Source organism: Staurois parvus, unplaced genomic scaffold (assembly GCF_062004578.1).
Source record: "Staurois parvus isolate SC_StPar_1 unplaced genomic scaffold, SC_StPar_1.0 ptg000267l, whole genome shotgun sequence".
NCBI lineage: Eukaryota > Metazoa > Chordata > Amphibia > Anura > Ranidae > Staurois > Staurois parvus.
The window spans coordinates 6,699,643-6,725,853 of NW_028318063.1; the positions used below are offsets into that span (position 1 = coordinate 6,699,643).

Here is a 26,211-nt window from a genome sequence, read left to right on the forward strand (position 1 = left end):
AAAAAAATATTGGCCAAACTGGGGGAGAATTTCGCCCCCATTGCTACGCCTTTCTGCTGGATGAAGAATTCTCCTTTATACCAAAAATAGTTGTTCCTCATACTAAAGTCCAATAGCTGTATAATAAGTTTCCTTTGTTTTCTATGGAGCTCAGAAAAATTTTTTAAACCCCATTTAATGGCTTCCAAACCATCTACGTGTTTTATATTGGTATAAAGAGAATTAACATCAATGGTAGCCAACAAAGTATCTTCCGTAACCTCCATTCCCTCTAACAATTCTATTAAGTCTTGACTATCCTTAACAAATGAAGGCATCTGTTTAACGATATTCTGTAGAAAAAAATCCGCATATTGGCCTATCCTAGAATGCACCGAGCCAATGCCATTGATGATAGGTCTACCCGGAGGATTTGTGAGACTTTTGTGAATCTTCGGGAGGATATACATAAAAGGAATACGGCAAACCGATGGAACTAAAAACTGTGCTTCTTTTTCACTTAGAATATGATCATCCCTCGCCATTTTAATTATTTTTTTCAACTCCTTTCTATATTTTAAAGTAGGATCTTTGGGGATCTTACAATATGTAGTGGAATCCTTCCATATATTACACATCTCCTCCTCATATTGCACTCTATCCATCACAACCACTCCACCCCCCTTATCCGCCGGTCTAATAACAATTTCCTTTCTCTTCTTCAAACTTCTTAAACCCTGATATATTGCAATATGAGGAGGAGATGTGTAATATATTGAAGGAGTCCACTACATATTGTAAGATCCCCAAAGATCCTACTTTAAAATATAGAAAGGAGTTGAAAAAAATAATTAAAATGGCGAGGGATGATCATATTCTAAGTGAAAAAGAAGCACAGTTTTTAGTTCCATCGGTTTGCCGTATTCCTTTTATGTATATCCTCCCGAAGATTCACAAAAGTCTCACAAATCCTCCGGGTAGACCTATCATCAATGGCATTGGCTCGGTGCATTCTAGGATAGGCCAATATGTGGATTTTTTTCTACAGAATATCGTTAAACAGATGCCTTCATTTGTTAAGGATAGTCAAGATTTAATAGAATTGTTAGAGGGAATGGAGGTTACGGAAGATACTTTGTTGGCTACCATTGATGTTAATTCTCTTTATACCAATATAAAACACGTAGATGGTTTGGAAGCCATTAAATGGGGTTTAAAAAATTTTTCTGAGCTCCATAGAAAACAAAGGAAACTTATTATACAGCTATTGGACTTTAGTATGAGGAACAACTATTTTTGGTATAAAGGAGAATTCTTCATCCAGCAGAAAGGCGTAGCAATGGGGGCGAAATTCGCCCCCAGTTTGGCCAATATTTTTTTGGCCAAATGGGAGGATTCAGAGATTTTTGGAAAAAACTGGGGAGGCCTGAAAGTGTGGAGGCGATATATTGATGACATCTTAGTAGTTTGGGACGGTACCGATACAGATTTTGACATATTTCTAGATCATATTCGTATGAATAAATATGAATTAGGATTTTTGATAAATAGGAGCAAGGAATGGGTTAATTTTTTGGATCTGCATATGTTTAAATTTGGAAACAAACTGTGTTTTAAAACTTTCTTTAAAGAAACTGATAGGAATGGGTTCATTCCTACCAATAGTTGCCATCACCCTTTGTGGATCCAGGGAATCCCAAAGGGTCAGTTTATACGTGTTATGAGGAACTGTTCAAGATTGGACGATTATATCTTGCAATCTGAGGTGATAAAAAATTGTTTTGTGTCTAAAGGATATGATCCTATGAAATTGGAAAAAATCAGATACAAAGTAAGTCAGAATTATATAGGGGATGGGAAAAAAATGGAAATTAAGAATAAGAAAAATCATGGAGTTGAAGGGAATAAGGGAGTAGACTTTGCTTTCATCTCCAAATTTAGTTGTCAGTACAAAGGAGTGGAAAACATTATTAGGAAACATTGGCCTCTATTGCAAAAAGATCCTACTCTGGGAAATATCTTACCGGAAAAACCTTGCTTTATCTATAGGAAAAGTGAGAATTTACGTAATCTGCTGGTAAAGGGAGTGATCTCCCCTCCGAGTAAACCAAGGTTGTTTGGGCTCCAGGGTTTTTTTCCGTGCAAAAAATGTAAGATCTGCAAAATCACAGGTATAAAAGAGAGGAAAATCACAACATTTAAATCATGTGTTACGGGAGAGATCTTTACAATTAATAAATTTATTACCTGCAACATGAAATATGTGACCTATGTACTAGAATGCCCTTGTAAAATCCAATATGTTGGTAGAACAAAAAGAGAATTAAAAATCAGGCTTAAAGAACATGTTGAAAATGTGAAAAAAGGGAAGAAAGAACACAGTGTATCCAAACATTTCCGTGAGTTTCATGACTCAGATCCAAGTCTTTTGAATTTTTGTGGTATTGATGTCTTGGAATCTCACTGGAGGGGGTGTAATGGGGTACAGGAGATATCTAAAAATGAAACCTTTTGGATTTATAGGCTGAACACTTTGAAACCCAGGGGTCTTAATATCGAGTTAGACCTCAATTGCTTCATTTCTTATCAATAAATTGCATTGTTGGAGGGAATATATTTAGGGTTGTATAATATTTTAAATTTTTTTATATGGTTTTTTTTTTTTTTTTTTTTTTATATTTTTTCACTTTTTTATATATATATTTGGTTATATATATATATATATTTTATTTATTTTTTAATTAATTTTTTAATTCTAATTGTTTGGGTCATAATAGTGATTGTTTGGAAACCTGATTATAATAGGGTATATGGTTACGTCATGTACTCTAATATAGTGTTTTAGGACTATGAGTAGATTATATAAAATATGTGTATGTATATTGGCCGGATATTGATTTATTATGCGATCATTTTATTATGTTAATTCTCATGTTTTATACGATAGGGGGTGGAGTAGGAGGAAGGTGGATAAATCTGATCTCCATCCCTTTTTTGTGAATGCTAGGGATTTTATAATATCTGATGCATGGGGCTCCCTCCGGGAGAAATGGCCACTATGGAGATATATATAAAAGTTGGGGGATGTTTATTTCAATTAAATTTGTATTGGTATAATGGGAGGGCACAAGTTGGCCAGTATGGGATTGTTTTTCTCCCAGGTGTTCTGCTGGTCTAGGTGCAATTTTTCCGTATGGGTATGGAGATCCGGGCTTCCAGGTTGCAAAATGGCCGCAGTTGTATCCTCACCTCCTGGGTCAATGGTATTTAAGGAGAGTGAGGAGACACGTCCGTATCCCTGTTGATAAAGTCCGGATGTGACGAAACGCGTCCGGGGCACGTGACGTGGTGACGTTTTGACGCTCTTCCAGAAGTGCTGTGGTGGCCATCTTTGCTCTTGGAACACGCGGCTGTGTATGCCCTTGAATCCTCCATACAGGTGTATGGGTAGTGGGGAACTCATTACCAATTACATATTCCTTCCCTAAAGTGGTATGCTGAGGATATTATAACACCACTGAGGAGAGGTTCGATTGTGGAATTAATCGTTTTGTGTGTGGAAGCTGATCTCTTCTTATTTTAATGTAAGTTGCTATAATAAAGTACTGTGACTATTTATTATATACACTGATCCCTGGTCTGTTTATGAGGTCTATGGGAAGTGGTTGGAAAGGCTGAAGGAAAAAGGTTGGAATTAATCTCATCTATGGCTTGTGTTACTACCTTGAGGGTAATTATGCACTTCTGTTATTTGTGTGCAGTGAATAACATGTAAGGCAGAGGTATTTTTTTTCTCACGGTTGCTGTGGCACGGGAGTGTTTTTTTTTTTTTTGCATGTAACACGTGTGGCACTTTTAGTATATTTTGGATATTATTTGGATAAAGCACTATGTCGAGTTTTTTTCTTTGAGGTATATGAAGATTTATTTTTGGAGTACACCTAACAAAGGCGGTTTGAAGATATGAAGATTTAAGAAAGCATTGATTTAGAGATAACCTCTTTGGGAACTATTTGGATTCTTATTTTGGGACTTTATACACTGAGATTTTGGGACTTATTTTGGGACTTTATACACAAATATTGAGGTTTTTGTTACCAAGTGTGCTTAATGATTATTTGATTTGTATATGTACTTCAGGGGAAGGACGGTTGAAGTGACTTGGTGGGGTATTATAGTGAGAGCAGGTTAGTGCTGGATATCTAATATTGTTTACAAGTGTGATGCTCTCTGAAGCATTTGACAAGCAGTGCGGAACTGTTGTATCACCTCCACTCTGTCTGCTTTAACTCCTTGGACCCTGCAACCATGCACACAATTGCAGGGTGCTTGCAAAGCAGTCCTATTTACTTGAATAGGTCACGGTTTGCGGGTGCTACAGTCGTGAAAGCGACAGGGAGTAAAATTCCTACCATAGCCACAAAGAAAAGTACTGCAGGCACAGCATGTGTGCACCCCTGGCCACTGCCTTTGCAGTTAAAGAGAGTAGTGGGTGAGGGGGGGTATAAGGATGGCTCAACTGTGGGATTTTAACACACACACACCCCCCCCACATGTGAATGAGCCCTAAGACATTAGCAACAAACTGGACTCACGAAATGTTGTAGAGTTAAAAGGGGAGGCACCTGGGGGTATGGTATCAAATGCTTTGCCGATGTCCAGGAACCCGATGGTACCAGCCTATAACTGAGGGTTAAACGAACATTTTGCCTGTGTCCTGATTAAGATAAAATAAATGTAAATACATTTGCAAAAAAATGTGCATTTGTTTTTTTTTGCAACTTAGCCAGCAAAGCATTACAACTGTGATTGCTGGATCGCAGGTGCAATGCCACGCTCTTGCAGACGCTTTCTCTAGCTTGCTGTCCATATCAAAGTATGGACTTTCAATTGGGGAACTGAACTGCACTTGTGTTCCATTGAGAAGTCAGTCTGCTGGACTGGAAGATAGGACATGTAGTTTATTAAATCTCTGCGAATAAATGATGTGGCTGTGTGGGTAGAGCCCCACACAGTGGTGCCAAATTAAAATCTGTCAGAGGAATGGCCTTTTTGGGGGTTGGAGGGGGAGTCTGCTTGGCACCATGTTACACCCTAAATATGGGTGTAACAGGTAACATAGTCTTAGCCTATAATGTAATGTCCAAACACGCTAATGAATAGGAAGGGTATAAGAGATGGAATGGCCGGACCAGAAGTCAAAATTAAGATCTGCATTACAGAGAGGCCTGAGGTTTGGTACTGCTTCACTGCTCCACAACCTCAAATAGTATGTGCAGAATATTCTAGGTGGCTGCTTTTAAGTCATGTTAGCAATTAAGAAAATTTACTTTAAACAGGCAAACATTGATTTTTTGTTATATAATTAATATTATATGCTTACAAAAGTTGAGGGCCTGTTTCACCTAAACTTTTTACATAACTTTTATTATGAATCTCATTTAATGCACTTAGAAATGTACACTTCAGCATAAATATGCATTAGAAAAGCAAAACAACTTTCTAAATTTCAGATTACCTTGTGTAATAAATGAAGCAATGCATCTCTCATTAGGTCATGCCTCATATGGAACTGTATGATTCCAAGGTTTGTACCATATGTGTGCAAGTAATACAGACATTCCTGATAATACGTGTTATTTTGTATTTTTCCCTCTGGCATCATTTCATACCAAAGGCATCGTGCTTTCAGAGTAAGTTCCAATTCCTTTAATGTAGCGAAATAGTCATCATCTTTCTGCAAAAAAAGAAATGTTTACAAAAACAAGTCATGTCACCAATCCATAAACACAGAAATGGCTCACCGTTATACAAATAAGCCACATTTAACACTACCCATACTAGAAATCCATCACTTGAGCACTTTGCATCCTTCTCTCAACTCCATTATAATATTGCTAGAGTTTACAAAATAATTTGTATATTGTAATAAAATACCTATATACTGTATGTTAAAAATTACTTTCACCTTAAAATAGGTGATGATCTAAACAGACATTGTTTGCAATATATGTGCTATCAAAATTATTCTAGTAGGCGATATTGAAATTGCTTACCACCAACAGAATTGGCTTGGCTGCAGATTCCAGGTGCTGAATAACATCTTCTAGAAGCTTAGATCCAACATTCTTTTGGTTCAGATCCAAGGGAGCCTTAACACACCTACTAAATTTTTCTCTTGCACCGTGCAAATTGTCCGACTTCAAACAAGCCATACCCCAAGCATGCCACACACCAGAAGGGTCAAGTCCTGTTTTTGTAGATACCTATTTGGCACGTTAACAAAAAAATTGATAATGGAAAAAAGATCACTGGTACATGGAAGCCAGTTATTTATAGTACTTACAGTTCTAGATGTCAATGTACAATTTACTGTGCACACACCAACAAAGAGAAAACATACTACAAAAGTCAGGAGCTAGTAAATTCACTGTGGACCAATATTACAGTTTAAAACATTGCATATTAACATGCAACAGCAACAACAATACTAAATATCCCATACTCTTGCTGCGATGTATGTGTCAACTGAGTCAAGTGTTGAACCAGAGAAAGAACAAATAGCAAAATAACAGCGCATAAAATTTCAAGGATGTACACATTACCAATTCTAGGTATGGACTAGGTGAAATGCGATTCTGTTTTGTGTATCAGCACTGACACCCTATTCCTCCACTTGACCCCTTGGCTCCCATTCAAGGATTAAATCCTGGGAATGTCCCCCAAAAGAATGGTCACCCTGTATGGGGCAAAAGTTATGATATACCTTTTTTGCTCAACCATACACCACAGAGTCATCGGGACAATTCGTAACAAGGTGTAACAGGGTTAGCTCGGCAGCGGCTGTGTGTGACCCCCTGGATGGGTGCACAACACAAAAAAAACAGACACAGCACAACCACAGTGGAGGTGAAAAACAAACAGGTGCAATTTATGTATAATATTTACAAAAAGGCAAACCAAAAAGAAACATCAAAATAAATCCTGGCCACCTCGGCTACTTACTGCAACAACCACGTTTCCTTAGCTACCCACTAGGCACAGCCTGCTGCTATACCTAGTTGCTAGTACTGGAGGCTAGCCACACAGGCTTTGGTCTCTCTGCACACAGATAAGATGTCAGCTCCCTAGACAGTTCAGGCACAGATCTGGTTCCAGGTTGGAGCAACTCCCTAAGCACTCTGGGAAGTTTTATACAGGTCTTAATGAGCCCACTATCTTCAGCTGGGCTCATTACCTCAGTGCTGAAGGACTCAGCACTTCCCTCTAGTGGAACAAATCCCCATAAAGCCTGAACCTCGGACAAATGTATCGTCCATCCAGGACGCAACCAGGTGATTTCACCTGCCTACTGTCACAAAAGATACCTTTCAAATAAGTTGGATATTTTCATTTACATTATCAAATTCTTGTGGCTGTGAATCTTTGTCCCTAATTCCATGAGCCCAATGGACATATATTGGTTATGTATAAATAAAGGTGCAGCGCTGATAAATTAACAAAAACAAAACAAATATGTGAATACTATTCACTTTCATAAAGTCCAATAATGCAGCGTTTAACAATACAGTGTGTATCAATAATGACCAGCAATAGAAATGTCCAACGATACTGTGTGAATCAATAGTGACCAACGATATAAAGTGACTTCTGTGACAATCCTCCACCACTATGCACTCACCAGAAGCAAGAAGCAAACAGGACTTGTATAGAAATCCCTCCCAAGGATGTATCCATCCACTGCAGGAGAAAAGGGAAATTACCCGATTACCTCCACTGTAGTATGGGCTCCTATGCGTGCATTCTTACAAATGAACCTCCCCTCTGCCAGTCAGTGATTGATCCCGAGTGAAGCACCTTGAGGAAAGAGCTCACACACAGAGCTCAGGGACAGCGAGATATAGTGTAGTATTTTTATTAAAAGTAATTAAAGCCACGTGGAGCATGAACAAAATTGCAAGCAACACACACTTACAAATATGGCCGCTGGATGATCACATGGACTCAGTGGCGTGATGTCAGCACGTAGGCTCCTCCCAGATGCGTTTTGTGCACACGCACGTTCTCAAAAGAGACCCGCCTCATACTGGCGCCATCACAGTGCATGACTTAAACAGCCCTCAGGCTGAACGGGCGCCATTATCTAGAAGGCGCGTGGATGAGCAGGTGCCATTTTCTTGTGGACCAATTAACCCATCCATATCCCTGAATAGAAACGATCAATGTAAAAATGACCATCAAAAAAACATTAATTAGTTTGGATTATCATGATTTAATTATGTAACCCATGGCCAGAGCTTTTAAAAAGGAGCTCAAACAAATTAAATATGCAATGTTAACCTGAATCAAAAGGACACTGTAAATATCTATGTAATAATTAGGGTTCAACTAGCAAGACATTTACAGCTATAGTCATGTATGATTGTGATGAGGTCAAGTTATTCCATATACTACAAAAAATCAAAATCAAAAAATCTCAAGGGATTTCTATACAAGGCCTGTTTGCTTCTTGCTTCTGGTGAGTGCATAGTGGTGGAGGATTGTCACAGAAGCCACTTTATATCGTTGGTCACTATTGATTCACAAAGTATCGTTGGATACTTCTATTGCTGGTCATTATTGATACACACAGTATTGTTGGACACTGCATTATTGGACTTCATGAAAGTGAATAATATTCACATATTTGTTGTTCTGTTTTTGTTCATTTATCAGCGCTGCACCTTTATTTATATGTTTATGTAGTGGAAGTAGAGGGTTTGCCACATTGTGCTAGCTGCTCATTCACTTCTTTGCGCTCACTGTATATTTTTTACACGTACATATTCAAGAAAACATTATGTTCTGGTGACTGTCAAATATGTATCCTACAGATTTCCCCTGGTGGACTAAGTCCATACCAGGAGTTGGTAATATTTTCATTCCCTGAGACTGTGCTGTTATTTTGTTATTTGTTCCAAAAAAATATATACCAATGACATCTACACTTAAATATGAATCTCACTCCTAGTATCCATGCTGCTAGTAATATCTGAACTTCAGCATGTCTATTATAATGGGTGCTTATAAGTGTCACTTTTTAGTCACATTGTTTAAATATTTTTGTAAAATAATAATAAAAAAAAAAAAACTATGTTGTGTCATTTAAGCATCCTTAACAGTTTTGGTTTGTCCCAAGTCCTGTTATATTTCCTAATTAGACTGATTTGCAGGTACAGTGCCTTGAGAAAGTATTCATGCCCCTTGAAATTTTCCACATTTTGTCATGTTACAAACAAAAATGTAAATATATTATATTGGGATTTTATGTGATAGACCAACACAAAATGGCACATAATATTAATAATAATTGTGAAGTAGAAGGGAAGTTATAAACCGTTATAACATTTTTTTACGAATAAATATCTGAAAAGTCTGGCGTGCATTTGTATTCAGCACCCCCGGGTCAATACTTTGTAGAAGCAACTTTCACTGCAATTACAGCTGCAAGTGTTTTTGGGTATGTCTCTACCAGCTTTGCACATCGAGACAGTGAAATTTGTGCCCATTCGTCTTTGTAAAATAGCTCAAGCTCTGTCAGATTTAATGGAGAGCGTCTGTGAACAGCAATCTTCAAGTCTTGCAACAGATTCTCAACTGGATTTAGGTCTGGACTTTGAATGGGCCATTCTAACACATGACTATGCTTTGATTCAAACCATTCCATTGTAGCTCTGGCTGTATGTTTAGGGTCGTTGTCCTGTATTGGGCTCCATCCATCTTCGGACCAACTCTGACCAGCTGCCTTGTCCCTGCTGAAGAAAAGCATCCCCACAACATGATGCTGCCACCATCATGATTCACGGTAGGGATGATGTGTTCAGGGTGATATGCAATGTTAGTTTTCTGCCACACAGCATTTTGCTTTTAGGCCAAAAAGTTACATTTGGTTTTTTCTGACCAGAGCACCTTCTTCCACGTTTGCTGTGTCCCCCACATGGCTTCTTGCAAACTGCAAACAGGACTTCTTACGGCTTTCTTCTTGCCACTCTTCCATAAAGGCCAGATTTGTGGAGTGCACGACTAATACTTGTCCTGTGGACAGATTCTCCCCCCTAAGCTGTGGATCTCTGTAGCTCATCCAGAGTTACCATGGGCCTCTTGGCTGCTTCTCTACTTAATGCCCTTCTTGCCCGGCCTGTCAGTTTAGGCGAACGGTCATGTCTTGGTAGGCTTGCAGTTGTGCCATACTCTTTCCATTAACCTAACTGGGCCGCCAGTTTGACACCCGTGCTCTAAGGGCTTAACAAAACAGCTATATTGGTTCCACTAGATTTTAGTTAGAGGTATCAGAGTAAAGGGGCTGAATACAAATGCATGCCACACTTTGATATTTATTTGTAAAAAAGTTTGAAAACCATTTATCATTTTCCTTCCGTTCGTCTTGAGAACGCCCTGTGGGTGGGGCGAAACGCGTTGACGCACTTCCGGTCTGCCGTCTGACGGCCCGCATCACTTCCGGTGAGTAGAACGCGCGCCGAGCGGTGCGTTCCAAGCGGCCATCTTTGGAACTGTATCCTGTCATCCCTTGCTACAACCAGGCTGTGAGGTCTCTGGTATGAGATGTGAAAGCAGTGGAACTTATTTAAGCCTATGGAGGCAATAAAATAGATGCTTTTATTCATAACAAATGTGAATGGTCTGGCAATTTTTACCAATATTGCAATTTTTACTAGCAGCATTACACTATTATATATTTTTTCCCTTGCACTGCTGTGGAGTTTGGTGAGAGGAGAAGGCAGCAGCGAGTGGAAGAAAATACCTTATATCCTATATGGTGGGAAGGAGCTCTGAAAGTTTATAAAGGGGGTCTAGGAGCCCATAACATCCTAAAAGGCGCAATACTCACCATCATCTGGTGAGTGCGGTTGATGTTGGTTTTTCACTGGTGATTGGTGGAAGCATTATTTTGTTTGGAAATTTGTTTTTTCACAATCTATTAGGGAGAAAGGACTTTTTTTCTTTTATTTGGACATTTATATATAATATAAATGATAATTTTTGAAAAGGAATTTTCCTTTGAAAGGTCACTTTAATTAATTTGAGTATCATATATGTTTATTGATTTTCACACTATATTTAAGGCATTGTTTGAGGTGTTGATTTGCGCTGTTTTTTTTTTTATGTTTTGGTGTTAATTACCTGTGCGCAGCTGCATTCTACTACCTGGGCGTAAATTTTTGGGGTTGTTCCTGTGCGATGGGGATTGCTGTAGATTTATAATTTTCCTTCCGCTTCACAATTATGTGCCACTTTGTGTTGGTCTATCACGGGTGGCAGCAACCAGTAGATTGTGATCTACCAGTAGATCTTGGCCAGGTGACTGGTAAATCTCGGTCTGGGTCTGTTGGCATGCCATCCCAGAGCATCAAACAGAGTGCAATGCAGAGGAACTACTTGTAAAGTTGGAGCTGTAGTAGGGAGCAAGAGCTGCATACATTGATGTCTCCTCTGTAGTGCTGCTCCTACGCCCTGTCATGGTTGGTGGGTGAAGCACCAGCCAAGCATGACACATTCAAGTGAATAAGGCCGCTCTGCAATTGCCCTGCAACCTTGTGCAGTACAGTCAACAAGAGGCTAAACAGGCAGTAGTGTGTTGCTTTCTTACCGCCTGCTATAAGCCCTTGGACCCTGCATAAACATGCAGTTGCAGGGCACTTGCAGAGTGGCCCATTTACTTGAATGGATCTCGGTTGATAGGCGGTAGCACCCACCAAAAGCAACAGGGGGTGTAATTTCAGCTGCTGCATGTGTACATCTTTGGCTGCTGCCTCAAAAAAAAAAAAAAAGTACAAAAGGGTACAAAAAAAAGCACAAGAGGAGATTTGTCCTTGAGAGTGTAAGCTCTAGCATCAAATTTCTTATCCATCTTACAATGGTGAGAGGGTGTCCCTTGTGAGGTCCTGCGGACAGGGAATTTAACTAATCAAAGCTATTTGAGCTAGACTCTAATGGCTCTGACTATGTCTAGGCAATGAAGAGAAATTTCCTTTGGATGCTTTGTAGCAGGGCATAAGCTAAGAGTATGTCCTTATTGAGGTGGAAGAAAACCTTGTCTTTTTGAAGTATGAGAGAGAGCTGACAATTCAAAGGCATCTGGGAGACATGACAACAACCAAAAAGGCTACTTTGTAGAAGAGGCCATCTGAGGGAATATCCCTCATGGGTTCAAAGGGTGTTTTTTGCAGGACAGAGGGAACTAAGCGGAGACCCCAATGAAGCACAGGGAGCTGCAATGGGAGCTTAATGTGGGGTACACCTTTAAGAAAAGATTTTACAAGAGAGGTTAAAGCCAGAGGTCTTTGAAAGAAAATGGACATGGCTGAGACACGTCCTTTCAGAGCGCATAACTTAGAACTAAAGGCAAAAACCTCTTTAAATTTTGGATAGAGTAATGGACAGCTTATGACCCCTATCAGTTTTTTTTTTTACATCTTTGTCCCACTGGGCATACTTTCCTTCATTTCCTGTCCCAAAGGCAAAACTGGAAGCTAGAGGAAGTCTCTCGAAAGAGAGGGAATCCCTGTTTGTACAGAATTCATGTCTCCATTGGAGGATCATCGTTCTAGGGACAACCCAAAATGTGGGATTTTCCTTTTACTTCCACTTTCGATGATAATGCTAAACATGACAAATAGAGAGGGTGAATCTCCCTAACAGCGGCATAGACAGCAATAAAAATCTGGCAGGTGTTCAAATCCCACTATACTCCACCCAGAAAAAAAAAAAAAGGTTTTGCCTTCAGTGCCTTTAAGGCCACGTTCTGGTCAAGATCTGTTTGTAGTAAGGCCAAAAAACAAGGAAGAGTAATCTCTGGGATTAAGTGCCTGTGTTCACACCAGACAAAGAAGGATTTCTAGGTACAATAGTAGATCTTTCTGGAAGTGGCTTTTCTTGCTTTCAGCAAGGTAAGAATAATATAATCAGAGACCCCGCTATCTTTTAAGACCTGGGCATTCAACAGCCATGCTGTTAAATCCAGAGGCTGAGAAGGATGGAATAAAGGGCCTGGAGACAGACTATCTGACCTGTTCAGAAAGGCCAGGGGTCCTCTGCTAGAAGTCTGTGTACCAGGTACTTCTGGGACAGTGTGGTGTAATGAGAGTCACCATTTTTCTGTCTTGCTCTATATTTTTGAGCAGACGAGGCTGAAATGACATGGTAAGGAAGGTGTAAATTAGTCTAATCTGAGAGAAGGGAATTATCAAAGCTTCTGAGGCTAGAGCTAACAAATTCTTGGTTCTGATAACAAACATGGTGGTTTGTTGTTGAATATGAATGCTAGGATGTCCATATACGGAATCCCCCATTTTTTGGCACATCATACACCCCAAATCACATTCTACTCCTCCTCCAAAAGGCAGCCATCAGACATTTTGGGGCCCATTACACAGCTTTAGTCCTGGGCCTGCCCACTGGCAGTCCCACTGAATCCACCCACTGGCCATTCCATGTCCTCCTCCTTCTCCATCCCATGTCCTCCTCCTCATGTGCCTTCTCCTCCTCCTCCAATCCCATCTCCTCCATTCCAAGTACTCCTCCTCCAGTCCTATCTTCTCCATCCCATGTGCTCCTCCTTCTTCATTCCATGTCCTCCTCCTCTAGTCCCTTCTTCTCCTCCTCCAATCCCATCTCCTCCATCCCAAGTTCTCCTCCTACTCTAGTCCCATCTTCTCCATCCCAAGGCATCCTCCTTCAGTCCCATCTCTCACATCCCGTGTCCTCCTCCAGTTCCATCTTCTCCATCCCATGTCCTCTTCCTTCTTCAGTCCCATCTCCCCCATCCCACGTCCTCCGGCCTCATCTCCTCCATCCCATGTCCTCCTCCTCCAGTCCCATCGCCTTCATCCCATGTCCTCCTCTTCCTCCAGTCCCATCTCTTCCATCCCATGTCCTCCTCCTCCTCCAGTCCCATCACTTCCATCCCATGTCCTCCTTCAGTCCCATCTCCTCCATCCCATGTCCTCCTCTTCCTCCATCCCATGTCCTCTTCCTCCTCCAGTCCCATCTCCTTCATTCCACACCATCCTCTAGTCCCATCTCCACCTCCAGTCACATATCCTCTATCCCATGTCCTCCTCCTCCAGTCCCATCTCCTCCATCCCATGTCCTCTTCCTCCTCCAGCCACATCTCCTCTATCCCATGTCCTCCCTTCTCCTCAAGTCTCATCTCCTCCATCCCATGTCCTTCATCCCATGGCCTCCCCCCCAGTTCCATCTCCTCCATTCCATGTCCTCCTGTTCTGTCAGTCCCATCTCCTCTATATCATGTGTCATGGAAATTTTGTATTATTGGTCGAACTTTAAATGTGTCATATATTCGTGTTATTCATATGTCTCTCGTGTGGCTTAATTAAAGCTCTGAAGGCTGCAATTGGGCCATGCGCATGTACAATGTATGTATTACAGTACTCAGCTTGGTAATGGATGAGATGGCAGATCTGCGCTTATAGACCGGCGTGTATACCACCACGGCATTCCATGCGAACGCTGCTGTCAGTAGACCGTGGGCCTGTATCCACATATCAGCAGCATGGTACCACGTGGGCTTCATAACGCAATGCGCAAGCGGTGTGAACTCCACGTGTAGGCTTATGCATATCTTACAACCCATTACTAATCTGAACTGTATCTGGGATGGATGTGTTTTAATAAAGATCGTATCGGGCCCATCCAGGTACAGACTGATATTTTTAGGGAGATGCTTGTGCAGAGAATTTTGCATACCAATAGAAGCTAGTAGGACAGGAAATATGACCTCAGATGGCTCATAGGGGGGAAGGGGAGGAAGTCTGCTGACCTCAGAAGACTCATGGGGGAGGACCAGTGATAGATAATAGCAAAGGCTATGCTCCAATTGGAATGTACATCCTCTGTATAAGCAATCCCCATTGCATTGTTCGGTGGGAGGGGATTGACTTTATTCATGTGGGGGGCATGTGTGTATTCTTAATAAAACAGAGAGCTGAGCCTAAAGCCGGCCCTTATGTGGATTGCAACCAGCCTTAGAGTGTCGTGTGATCATTCTAGGGTAACGGAGCTCCAATCACCCACAAATTCAACAGAACCAAAGTATTTGGATGGGCAGGAATCGTGTAGTTTGGCTGCAGTCGTGGTAAGCGAGATTCGCACAGCTTTATGGGGGATTTCTGCGCATCCAACTGCGAGTACTCACGGTAAGGAGAAATTCGTTAAAGCGAATTTCCAAGACAGTTTGGCGAGCCTGGTGGATACTAACGCGTATTCTTGCGTAGCTAACCTAGAACGAGGGGGGAATGGCCATCATGAACTAGCAAAAAGTATGCCGGCACATTTCAGGTCTCTCTGCCATTAAGAGGATCGCTTTTTGCGTGTTCGTGTGGCTGATTTCGCTCTCTGTTAGCTAACAAGAAATACCGCTTGGCAAGGACCTCATTTTTTGTCCTAAACTCTTGATTTGTGGGTGAAAAGACGAGGGTTTGTCTCTGCTGAGAGCAGCAGGGGGGGTGGGTTTGGTTGGCTAGATTTGGTCAAGTTTAAAAATCTTCCAACCAAAAATTAAACGGGTATATGTTTTAGTGGGTAAAAGTTGTTGCATAGTGTTAGGTAAGTATTTGTGGGCTGTAGGTACTGTGGTGATTGCTCTACCCCCCTCCACGTGAGGTAATTATTACAGTGCTGAAAGGCTTAGGTTAATTGTTAACTGTTGTAAGATCTGTGTGTATGTAGTCTGTACAATGTTTTGTGGTACTACTGCTCCCAGCAAGCATGCAGCAGGGGGTCCTTTCTGTTACATGTGCATGTTAGTGTGATATGTTGGTGTTTTATGTCCGTTCTGTGATTGTGCCCAAATTGTGTTGTATGTGTACTTCATATTGTTGTGTAATTGTCCAGTGTATGTTCTGTCTAAAAGTCTGTTTTATGTAAGAGGCAATTTTGAGGCTAGAGTCTGCCGTGTGTTTCCCTGTGGGGGGTCATTCTAGTATTACCATGTGCTTCCCTGTGGGGGGTCATTTTCTTGACTAAACCACATGGACTCCTTTTGTTTGGTGGCCATTTTGTTGGCTACCAAATGTGCAGTAATCTCTATGCAATGTGCATGAAGTTTCCTATATGCATTTGACCCATATTGTGTTTTTAATCCAAATTTTTTACAGTTTCATTTGTTTGCTTTTAGCTTTAAATTTGCGTATTGCCAGCCAATTTAAAGTGTATTAAGCGAGTTTTCCCTTCACGTGTTCCACATTTAGTGAGCGCGGTGTAGTCTGGGTTTTTGCACATAGATTTCTTGTATAGTGATTATGTTTTTCTTGTGTTTTTCCTGTTAAAAGTAGTTCCTTATTGTAAAGCGGGTTTGTTTTAAGCTGCTGTGTCACGTGTTTCACGTCCAGCAGACTTTTTGTGTAAACGGTTCTAGGTGGTTGCAGTGAAGATTGCGTGTGTAGCGCAGATCGTTTAGCGGTGCTGATAGGAGTGATTTTTGCGTCAGCAACAAGGTTACTTTTGGCGCAGTTTTTCGGTTTACCTCTGTGTAATTGTTTTACTGTGAAACGTCCCGTGTTTTTCATAAGGATCCACTTTGTCCTTTTTAACAGTTTTTCAGGTTGAAAAAGGGTTTTTCTGTGTGTATTAGGAAAGTTTTTTCTTTACACAAATTTCCTAAAGGTCAGTTAGCAGGTTTCTGCCCAACCAGTGACCCCTAAGTAACATCCAAGAACCCCTCTTTTTGTTTTGACTTGTGTTAGCTACTGTGTGCAGGGAGAGAAAAGCCACTTTCATCATTGTGCGGTGTGGCCTGCCAAACACAGTGGGTGATGAGAACCACATAAATTACGCTGTGCGAGTGGGCGGTCCAGGGAAGTATTAGCCTGGTCACCACAAACACTTCGGGTGGTCAGGATCACACAAATTGCGCTGTGGGAGTGGGAGGTGTGCTCTCAGTCTGACCGCCACTTGATGCGCTTCGGGTGATCGATAAGTATCACATAAATTACGCTGTGCTGGGAAAGTGGTGGAATCAGGCCTCTCGGTAGGATCCCACCGAGTGCTCCAGGGGGTAAACAGGTACCCGGACGCGGGATATATACCAGTGACTAGTCACGATGGGCAGTAGTCAGTCCATGAAGAGAGAGGGGGAACCAGCCCTCTTCAGGGTAAGGACAGCTGCACAACTGATGAAGGTGAGTTTGGGGGGGAAGTCTACAGAACCCCTCAAAAGGTGGAATAAATGGTCGAAGGGTACCAGATGGGAAATTCCCCGGGAAGGTACATTTGACGCATGGAGGTGGGAAAAATTCATCTCTGAATTTGGACCACGGATGCAGGCGTCAGAACTAGAGATCGCACAGCTATGGCTTCACAGGTCAATCCGATTAGGGAAGCAAGGCATACATAAACTGGTGTCTGTCCGGAAGAACCAGGTGATGTATACCTGGCCTCCAGAGGGAATAAAACAGGAGGATCCAGTGTCAGAGGTGGAGGAAGCTCTTTCAGGGCTGACTCTACTAAGGCAGGCAGGATCAGGGTCTGCTGGGGTCCCCCAACAACCAACAGTGGCTGAGATAAGTATAACTGCACCTGTCTCTTCTGTTAGTGACGTCACTCTTGACATACCTTCTGTGTCTTCTGTCTCTATGCCTCAGCCTCTGCCTCTATCTCTCCCTTCTCCCTGCTTCACCCCAGCTCCTTCTGTTTCCAACTATGAAGCCTACTCAACAACCGATTTGCAGACTATCTGTGAATCAAGGGGAATAGACACCCGGTTAAAAAACAGGGCGGATTGCATCAAAGCGCTACGAACCACTGATCAGACCCCTGCCCCCCAGCTATACCCTGATCTGAGGGACCTCAAACCTGAAGGTGCAGTAAGCGAGGTGGTTAATCTAAGCCCACCGATGATGCTGGGTCAGCCCTTGCACTCTTCCCGGACCGAGGCCTATCCAGTCAGGGTGCAGCAATTTGAAGGTCCTCCCAATGCACGGGGGGAACGGACTTTAGGGGAACGGGTAGTTTGGCATGTCCCCTTCACCCCGGCAGAGATCCGCACTATTCTGGCTGAGCTCCCGGACTATCGAGTCAATCCGAGAGGATTTGCTCGAATGTTTGGACAAAACCAGTTCAGCTATGGTATGAGCGGGTCAGATTGTGCACAGATCCTACGGGCAAAGGTGGGCATGGAAGTGGCCAGTACAGTGATTGCAGGGTGCTCTATAACCACGCATGAGGAGATGACTTCAGGGGGCAAAGAGTTCTGTACACAGCTAAAGGCAAAGCTTCCAGAAATGTATGGTGCTACCTCTACTACGGACATGATGAAGCTCACCCAGGGTCCTAATGAGGAAAGCGCCTGCTTCTGGCGCCGTCTCAAGCAGACGGCACTGGATGCGGATCTGGAAGTTGGACCTGATGCTCCAACTGAAGGGGTAAAGGTGACCGCGACGCACATTCTGTTGCGGGCCAAATTTTTGGAAGGCATCGATACTAAAATTTGGGAAAGGCTGGTTCTGGCCCGACCCGAATATAATGAGATGTCTATCCCTGCTATCCTTTCCACTCTTGCGGCAATAGAGAGGGAAATGGATAGAAGAAAACAAGACAAGGCCAAAGTTCTTATGTCCCAGACCCCACACGAAAAACCAAGGGATCTGGGTCACAGGAAGAATAGGCCCCCACCCAGGTGCTTCCAGTGCCACCAAACGGGGCACATGAGGAGGAGCTGTCCCAAATTACCTAAAGGTCGGTGGCAGTTCATTCCTGATGAGTCCTCCGCCCCTATGACCACCATGGTAAGTAACTCCTATGAATTCTCATAGGAAGTTGACAAATCGGTGTCGGCCCAGATCCATCTTTTTCTAGAGGAATTAAAATATCCCCTCCCTTGCCTCACCGACACCAGTGCAGCAAGAACGGTCCTGCGAAAACAGGACATCCAAGGCAAGGTACCCCTCTCAGGGGAAAACCCTCCTAACCCCTACTAACCTCACTATCAAACGATGCACTATTCTTAACCCAGCTTCTCTTCTTCCTGTGTCGGAAGATGAGAAGGGGGGGGGAGGACAACAATGACAGTGCTGAATTTTGCAACACGACTAACAATACTAACACCTCTTCTGCTAACATGTCTTCTTTGTCCACTACTAATCTCTCTTCCAAAGGACACGACTGCATCTCTTTGGTGGAACTGGAGTCAGCGGCGACACACCCCATATCACCCCGAGAGTAGCGGTAAGGTTGAACGTCTTCCGATACCCAAAAACCTTGGCCTGAGTGTCTCCCCATTGCCCCCTATTCCATCCGGAATGCCCCTCGGCAACCACATGGGCTGTCACCCTACGAGGTGTTGTTTGGGGGACCTCCCAAAACAGGGTTGTACTTTCCTCAACAGTTGTCGTCTTTGCATTCACAGCTTACAGGTTATGTGCAATCTCTGCAACGGGAGCTGCAGAAGATACACCATCGGGTTCGCGAATCGCTCCCCGATCCAAATACAATAACAGGTGTTCTTTCTATTGAGCCAGGTGATTGGGTCGTCCTAAAGAAACATCAAAGAACCGGACTCGAGCCACGGTTCACCGGACCATACCAAGTCCAGCTGACGACACCTACCTCACTCAAGCTCGAGGGACGAGACAACTGGGTGCACGCAAGCCACTGCAAGAAGCTTCTCAGCTACACCAGAGAATGAGGGGTGTCATTTTCCTTTTTCTTTTTGTTTGTATGTCTTACATGTGTGTGAACGGAGGAAAAGACGGCAGATACCCCAACCTTTTATTTAAAATGCACCTGCGTTTAGCCAGAACTGCCAACAAAACCAACTGTTGGGTATGCTCTAAGCCCCCACCCAGTCATCACATGTCCGCAATGGCCGCTGTTCATGCCCTATATGACATCCGCGTCGGCATGAAAAAGCAAGGGACCCCTGGTCAGCCCCCACGTAGACATTTATCGGTAGAACTTAATGACACATTTTTAGCAGGTAACATCAGTTTCAGCACCAATATTAGCTCTAGCTCCTGTAGGACCCTCACCAGTCCATTATGGGTAACTGGACAGCTAGGCAGCCCTCAGGTGTGCTTTAACATCAGCTTTGGCACAGGTAACAAGTTTGTTGGGACTACCACCTGTGAGGGAGGTATAACTGTCAATCTGACTAACCAGACTTCCCTTCTGAGTAACCACACTGACCGACCAGACCACGTGTATTGGAAGGACGGATGTGATGTGCAGACTGAGGGAGCAATCCCCCAGTCTGTGCAACTGTTGCTCAGTGCCAGAGGCCGAACGAGGAACTCTTCCTGCTCTGCTCTGACAGGTCCATACTATTTTCTGTGTGGTTCGGCAGCCTATAGAACATTCCCCCAGAACGCGAAAGGTTCGTGTGCCCTCATAAAGCTAGTCCCCGCATCCTATGTAGTGATGGACCATGAAGAGTTGATGGTCCACAAGAAGGTAAGGATGGCAGGGAGAGTTCGCAGGGAACTGTTCTCTGAGGGCGACCAGGCATGGGCTTGGTTCCCCTCATGGACAGGATGGGGAATAGAACTTATGAAGCGCCTGAACAATTTTTCTGTCATCGTGGATAGTATGTTTAACGAGACCGTAGAGGCTGTCAGAGAAATTGCCCAAGAACAACGGCAGATGGGAATTTTAGTGCTTCAGGAGAAGATGGCCCTTGATTATCTTTTAGCCGCCAAAGGGGGGTTCTGTGAGTTCATCGGAGAGGATTGTTGTACTTGGATAGAAGACACCGATGACAAGGTCCAGGCCCATATGGACAAAGTTAGTGAACTACAGGGAAAAGCTAGAGCTATAGCTAGTGAGGGTTGGAATCCGTTCAAGGGTTTGGGAGGATTGGGAGATTTCCTGTTCTCCATCGGATCTTGGTTGAAGGAAGTGGGAGTGTATATCCTGATGCTTCTCTTTTTCATCTGCCTTTTATATGCCGCGGTGAGATGTTCCTGTTGCCTCATCGACCGTGTAAGCCAAGCTCGGGCAGACGACCACATCTCCATGCCCGCTCCGGGGATCCCACTCCAACCACTGATCGGGGGAAGACCTCACCAACCAACCACCTTCTCTACAGATTACGTCCTGGCTTCCCTCTAATTTATCTCTCTGAAGACCACATTCTCCAAGACCTTCAAGCAAGCTTCAAGCCTCATCATGGTTTGTGTCTGCGATTTGGAAAACTGTCTGGGTCGAGACCAGCCTTGTGTGGCCCCGTCTGCAGGGGCAATTTGAGAATCTGCTGCTGGATCTCCCCAGACCACCGTGGGATCACAAGCCTTATTCATACCACAAGTCTGTTTGTGGTTTCTGCAAGAGCCTTCCTGTAGTGAAGGTTCCAACGCTCTTGAGGATCATCGCTTCAATCAAGCCTGTTTGCGTCGAGTCTGCGTCGGGTCTTGTTGTTTCAGGTACCCCGTGGAGCTTTATTCTCAGGGACAACTACAGGAACTCTTTGAAGTTTGAGACTACACCCATCAAGCTGAAGAAGATCAAGAAGGGACACGAGGAGAATATGATAAAACAGGAGGGAATGTCATGGAAATTTTGAATTATTGGTCGAACTTTAAATGTGTCATATATTCGTGTTATTCATATGTCTCTCGTGTGGCTTAATTAAAGCTCTGAAGGCTGCAATTGGGCCATGCGCATGTACAATGTATGTATTACAGTACTCAGCTTGGTAATGGATGAGATGGCAGATCTGCGCTTATAGACCGGCGTGTATACCACCACGGCATTCCATGCGAACGCTGCTGTCAGTAGACCGTGGGCCTGTATCCACATATCAGCAGCATGGTACCACGTGGGCTTCATAACGCAATGCGCAAGCGGTGTGAACTCCACGTGTAGGCTTATGCATATCTTACAACCCATTACTAATCTGAACTGTATCTGGGATGGATGTGTTTTAATAAAGATCGTATCGGGCCCATCCAGGTACAGACTGATATTTTTAGGGAGATGCTTGTGCAGAGAATTTTGCATACCAATAGAAGCTAGTAGGACAGGAAATATGACCTCAGATGGCTCATAGGGGGGAAGGGGAGGAAGTCTGCTGACCTCAGAAGACTCATGGGGGAGGACCAGTGATAGATAATAGCAAAGGCTATGCTCCAATTGGAATGTACATCCTCTGTATAAGCAATCCCCATTGCATTGTTCGGTGGGAGGGGATTGACTTTATTCATGTGGGGGGCATGTGTGTATTCTTAATAAAACAGAGAGCTGAGCCTAAAGCCGGCCCTTATGTGGATTGCAACCAGCCTTAGAGTGTCGTGTGATCATTCTAGGGTAACGGAGCTCCAATCACCCACAAATTCAACAGAACCAAAGTATTTGGATGGGCAGGAATCGTGTAGTTTGGCTGCAGTCGTGGTAAGCGAGATTCGCACAGCTTTATGGGGGATTTCTGCGCATCCAACTGCGAGTACTCACGGTAAGGAGAAATTCGTTAAAGCGAATTTCCAAGACACATGTTACTCCTTTGTGGCTGATGTAACACCCCACTACTTGTGCCTGCCATTTCATAAGGATGTGATACACAGCTGGTGCTTGCCACTTCACCAGGATGTACTGCACTATTGGTGCTTGCTTGCTGCAGTTCCATAGGTGGTACACTACACCTGACTTTTTGTATGGACCCTTTCATCCTCTAAATCAGAGGTGACTGTTATTGAACCACTGCTCTCCACAGGTTCATATTCAAAATAAGAACAGTGAGAGCTCCTCCCCGATACTCTCATCAGTCATGCTAAGAATCTGAAAGGCCTCTTCACTTGTGAATCTTTTGTAGACATGTTTAACAGTGGTTGGTGTTCAGGACACTGGTTCTGGTGATACTGTACTGTGTAGCAATATTTAGGACATTGTTGCTAGCTTGACTGTCTCTGCTGTAACTAATGATCAGAACAGTATTGCGGGCTTTATTGGCTCTGCTGACAGTGGTATTGGTGTGGTGGACAAACAGGACACTGGTTATGCTTACATTGGGTTATGCTGGTCTGATGACATGTGATTGGTGTTATGTTGATCAGTAAAACTTTTGCTGGTTGTACTGGTTTTTCGACCCTAGAACTGTTGTGTCAGTGACTAGGAACACTGTTCCTGGTGTCCACTGGTGTAACGTCACTATCACTGTGACCAGGAATGCTGTTGCTGGCTTACACTGGGCTAGTGACAACTACACTGGTGTGATAGTTATCAGGATCACTGTTGCTGGTGTACACTGGCCTGTCATCACTTCATGGGTATGACAGCAGGGACAATGGATGGTTTCACTGGTATGGTAACAGTGTGACTGATGTCACTAGTGTTCAGGTGCATTGGTGACGCAGGGACAGATTTGGTGTCAATCAGGAATACTGTTGCTGGCTGTACTGGTGTGGTGATCCTAGAACTGGTGTGGCAGTGATTAACACTGTTGCTGGCACCTGGGTTTGTGACATCTGCACTGGTGTGACAGTGACCAAGAACACGGGTCTGGTATCACTAACACTGCGATCAGAAATGCTGTTGCTGGCATACATTGGTCTGATGTCACTTACAGTGCAATTGGTGCAATGCTCTTGCTGGTTTATACTGAGCTGATGACACCTACACCGCTGCAATGATGATCAGGAACATTGTTGCTGGCATACACTGGCCTGGCGTCACTGACATGTGTATGAAAGCAATCAGTTACCCTGGTTGGCTACACTGGTTTGATGACAGTGTGACTGGTATCATTGGCAATCAGGTAAACTGTTGTTGGCTGCATTGGTACCACTGGGACTGGTGTGGCTAGTGGTCAAGGACACTAGGGCTTGCTGCACTTGTTTACTGACACCTCACATTGGTGTGGCTAGCAATCATGGACACTGTAGCTGGCTGCACTGGGGTTTTTGTGTAGAACACTGTTGAACAACACTAAAATTCGCAGATCACAGACAATCCGACCTATCCCCTCTCACAGGAGCTGTGTGTGGAAATAGAGATGATGGCTGCTTTGTTTACATTTGTGGAAGCTATGACTGGACTCAGCAATCATATGGTATAGGGCCACTTTCAATGGCCCTGTCCCCTGATCTGTGATCTGCTGTGACCGTGTTGCTGCACACATAAATGGCGAGGGAGGAAGGACGCACAGGTACCCATCAGCCTGTTTATGTGCAAAGGCCGGATGAGAAGTTAATTAGCCAAAATTCCTTGCAGCAAACAACGATTAACAAACATAATGTACATCCATAATAGTAAGAGAAAAAAAACAAACCAAAACTGAACCACACACATTTGGCACACAATATCCCAAAGCTTTGTAGGTTGTAGCACTACACAGAAATTCTAACACTTTCTAATTTATCGCCATTGTGCTACTGCACGCATGAGTTCTTATGCACCACTGGGTTTGCAAACTGGTGCAAATATCAACCAGTCTGACAGTAAATCAGTCCCACTGAGTTTCCCCTCACTAACACACAATGCAAAGTCCAAGCTTTGAGATCTTTAACCCTTTGTTAGGACAGACAGTGTTCAAATCTAGTTTAGAAATGATAATTAGATCAACCAGAACCATACAGTGGTAAACATTAATTCCCCACCCCCTTCTTAACATCACATAGCAGGGTAAACTTCAGTTCTGAAATTTAAGTCTAACTGGAATGGTTTTTCTATGCATTAATTTTGCCCAATGTGTTCTGTAATTGCAAGGGTCATTCATTCGGCACTTAAATATGATTTACCTCTATTGCTAAACTGTAATACTCTGCTTCTAAGAGTTGATTTCTCAGCCTTACTACTGCAGCAGGTCTAACAATCTCATGAAGGGAAGGAATATCCTGGTAGGATGCTGCCACTAAAATCTTCAGTAAATCCACCTTGCTGCTGTAACTGTCATAGAAAACATAAATAATAAATGAGAAAAACCACAATGCTCTGACTGATTAATTATAAGACTGTGTTGAAAAGCATTTTGGTTTGTGATACTACCTGTCACAAAGAGCAAGGTCGTGACTTCTTGCAGCTTTGACAAATATCATCTTTGCACTGAACAGCAAATTTTTCATGATGTCAAGAAGAAGTCGACTGTCCATTTCTGGGTTTGTTAACCCCTTTGATAAGAGACAGCAGCGCTCAATTAGCTGGTATCCACATTCGTCACTTTTAGAGTGCAAGCTAAGTATGGCTGAACAGAGTGAAGCACTTGGGGCCTGCAGGGTATAACCAATAATTTAGAATAACAAAATGCAGATACAAAGAATATCAATAATGAAGAGAAAATCAATTGAAGAGAAAATCAATAATGAATTTATTATTCTAATAAAGGCCCTATAGTTTATTAAACATCATAGTTACCTCTATTAACTATTTAACAGTCTAGCATACAATTAATGCATTAGTAAAAGTGAAATTAAAATCTTTGGTTCAGATAATCTGACACACCAAATTAAATTAAACTGATTTGGCAAGATACAATGTGACATAACAATTCATATCACCACAATATTACTTAAATCCATAAAAGCATTTACACTAGGAGTTTATGTATGAAACATTTGTAGCATGAATATCAAACATTCATGCAAACAGAAAACAATTTCCAATATTTTCAAATAGATTAAAGTGATTCTAAAGGCTTATTTTTTTAATTAAATAAATAAACATGTCTCTACTTACCTGCTGTGTGCAGTGGTTTTGCACAGAGCAGCCTGTATCCTCCTCTTCTCGGGTCCCCCGCAGGCTCTCCTGGCCCCTCCCTCCTGTTGGAAGCCCCCACAGCAAGCAGCTTGCTATTGGGGCACCTGCTGCTTTTTGTGTCCATTCACACATGGAACTGTGGCTCGGCCCGACCCTCCCTTCTTATGGCTGTGATTGACAGCAGTGGGAGCCAATGGCTCCCTCTGCCAGCCCAGCCAATGAGAAGAGGGAGTTCCCAGTTAGCTGAGACTCCAGTGCACATCGCTGGATCAAAAGGGGGCTTAGGTGAGTATTGGGGGGGATGCTACACACAGAAGGTTTGTTACCTTCATACATAGAATGCATGAAGGTAAAAAACCTTGAGGCTTTAGAATCACTTTAAAGTGTCATTAAACCCACATCATTAAAAACTATCATTAAGTGCTGGATTTTATGCAGTTTATACTCATTCACTATGAGATTCATTTTCTGTAGTATGCAAAACACCTGGCTGAGCCTGCTGTTCTCTATCTCCCCATTCTGTCTATGTCCGCA

The 26,211-nt window shown here is 43.0% G+C and overlaps 1 protein-coding gene across 1 annotated transcript in view; it reads right to left on the reverse strand.

Moving 5' to 3' along the window:
- Nucleotides 1-26,211, reverse strand: part of ZFYVE26 (zinc finger FYVE-type containing 26) — a gene marked incomplete at its 5' end in the record, with an annotated part of 362,313 nt that overhangs the window by 164,964 nt on the left and 171,138 nt on the right. The window contains 4 exons of the mRNA XM_089681435.1: nucleotides 5,498-5,716; nucleotides 6,036-6,245; nucleotides 24,723-24,870; nucleotides 24,970-25,190. Of these exons, the coding sequence (XP_089537561.1) occupies nucleotides 5,498-5,716; nucleotides 6,036-6,245; nucleotides 24,723-24,870; nucleotides 24,970-25,190 (798 nt within the window). The remainder of the gene's footprint in view (nucleotides 1-5,497; nucleotides 5,717-6,035; nucleotides 6,246-24,722; nucleotides 24,871-24,969; nucleotides 25,191-26,211) is intronic.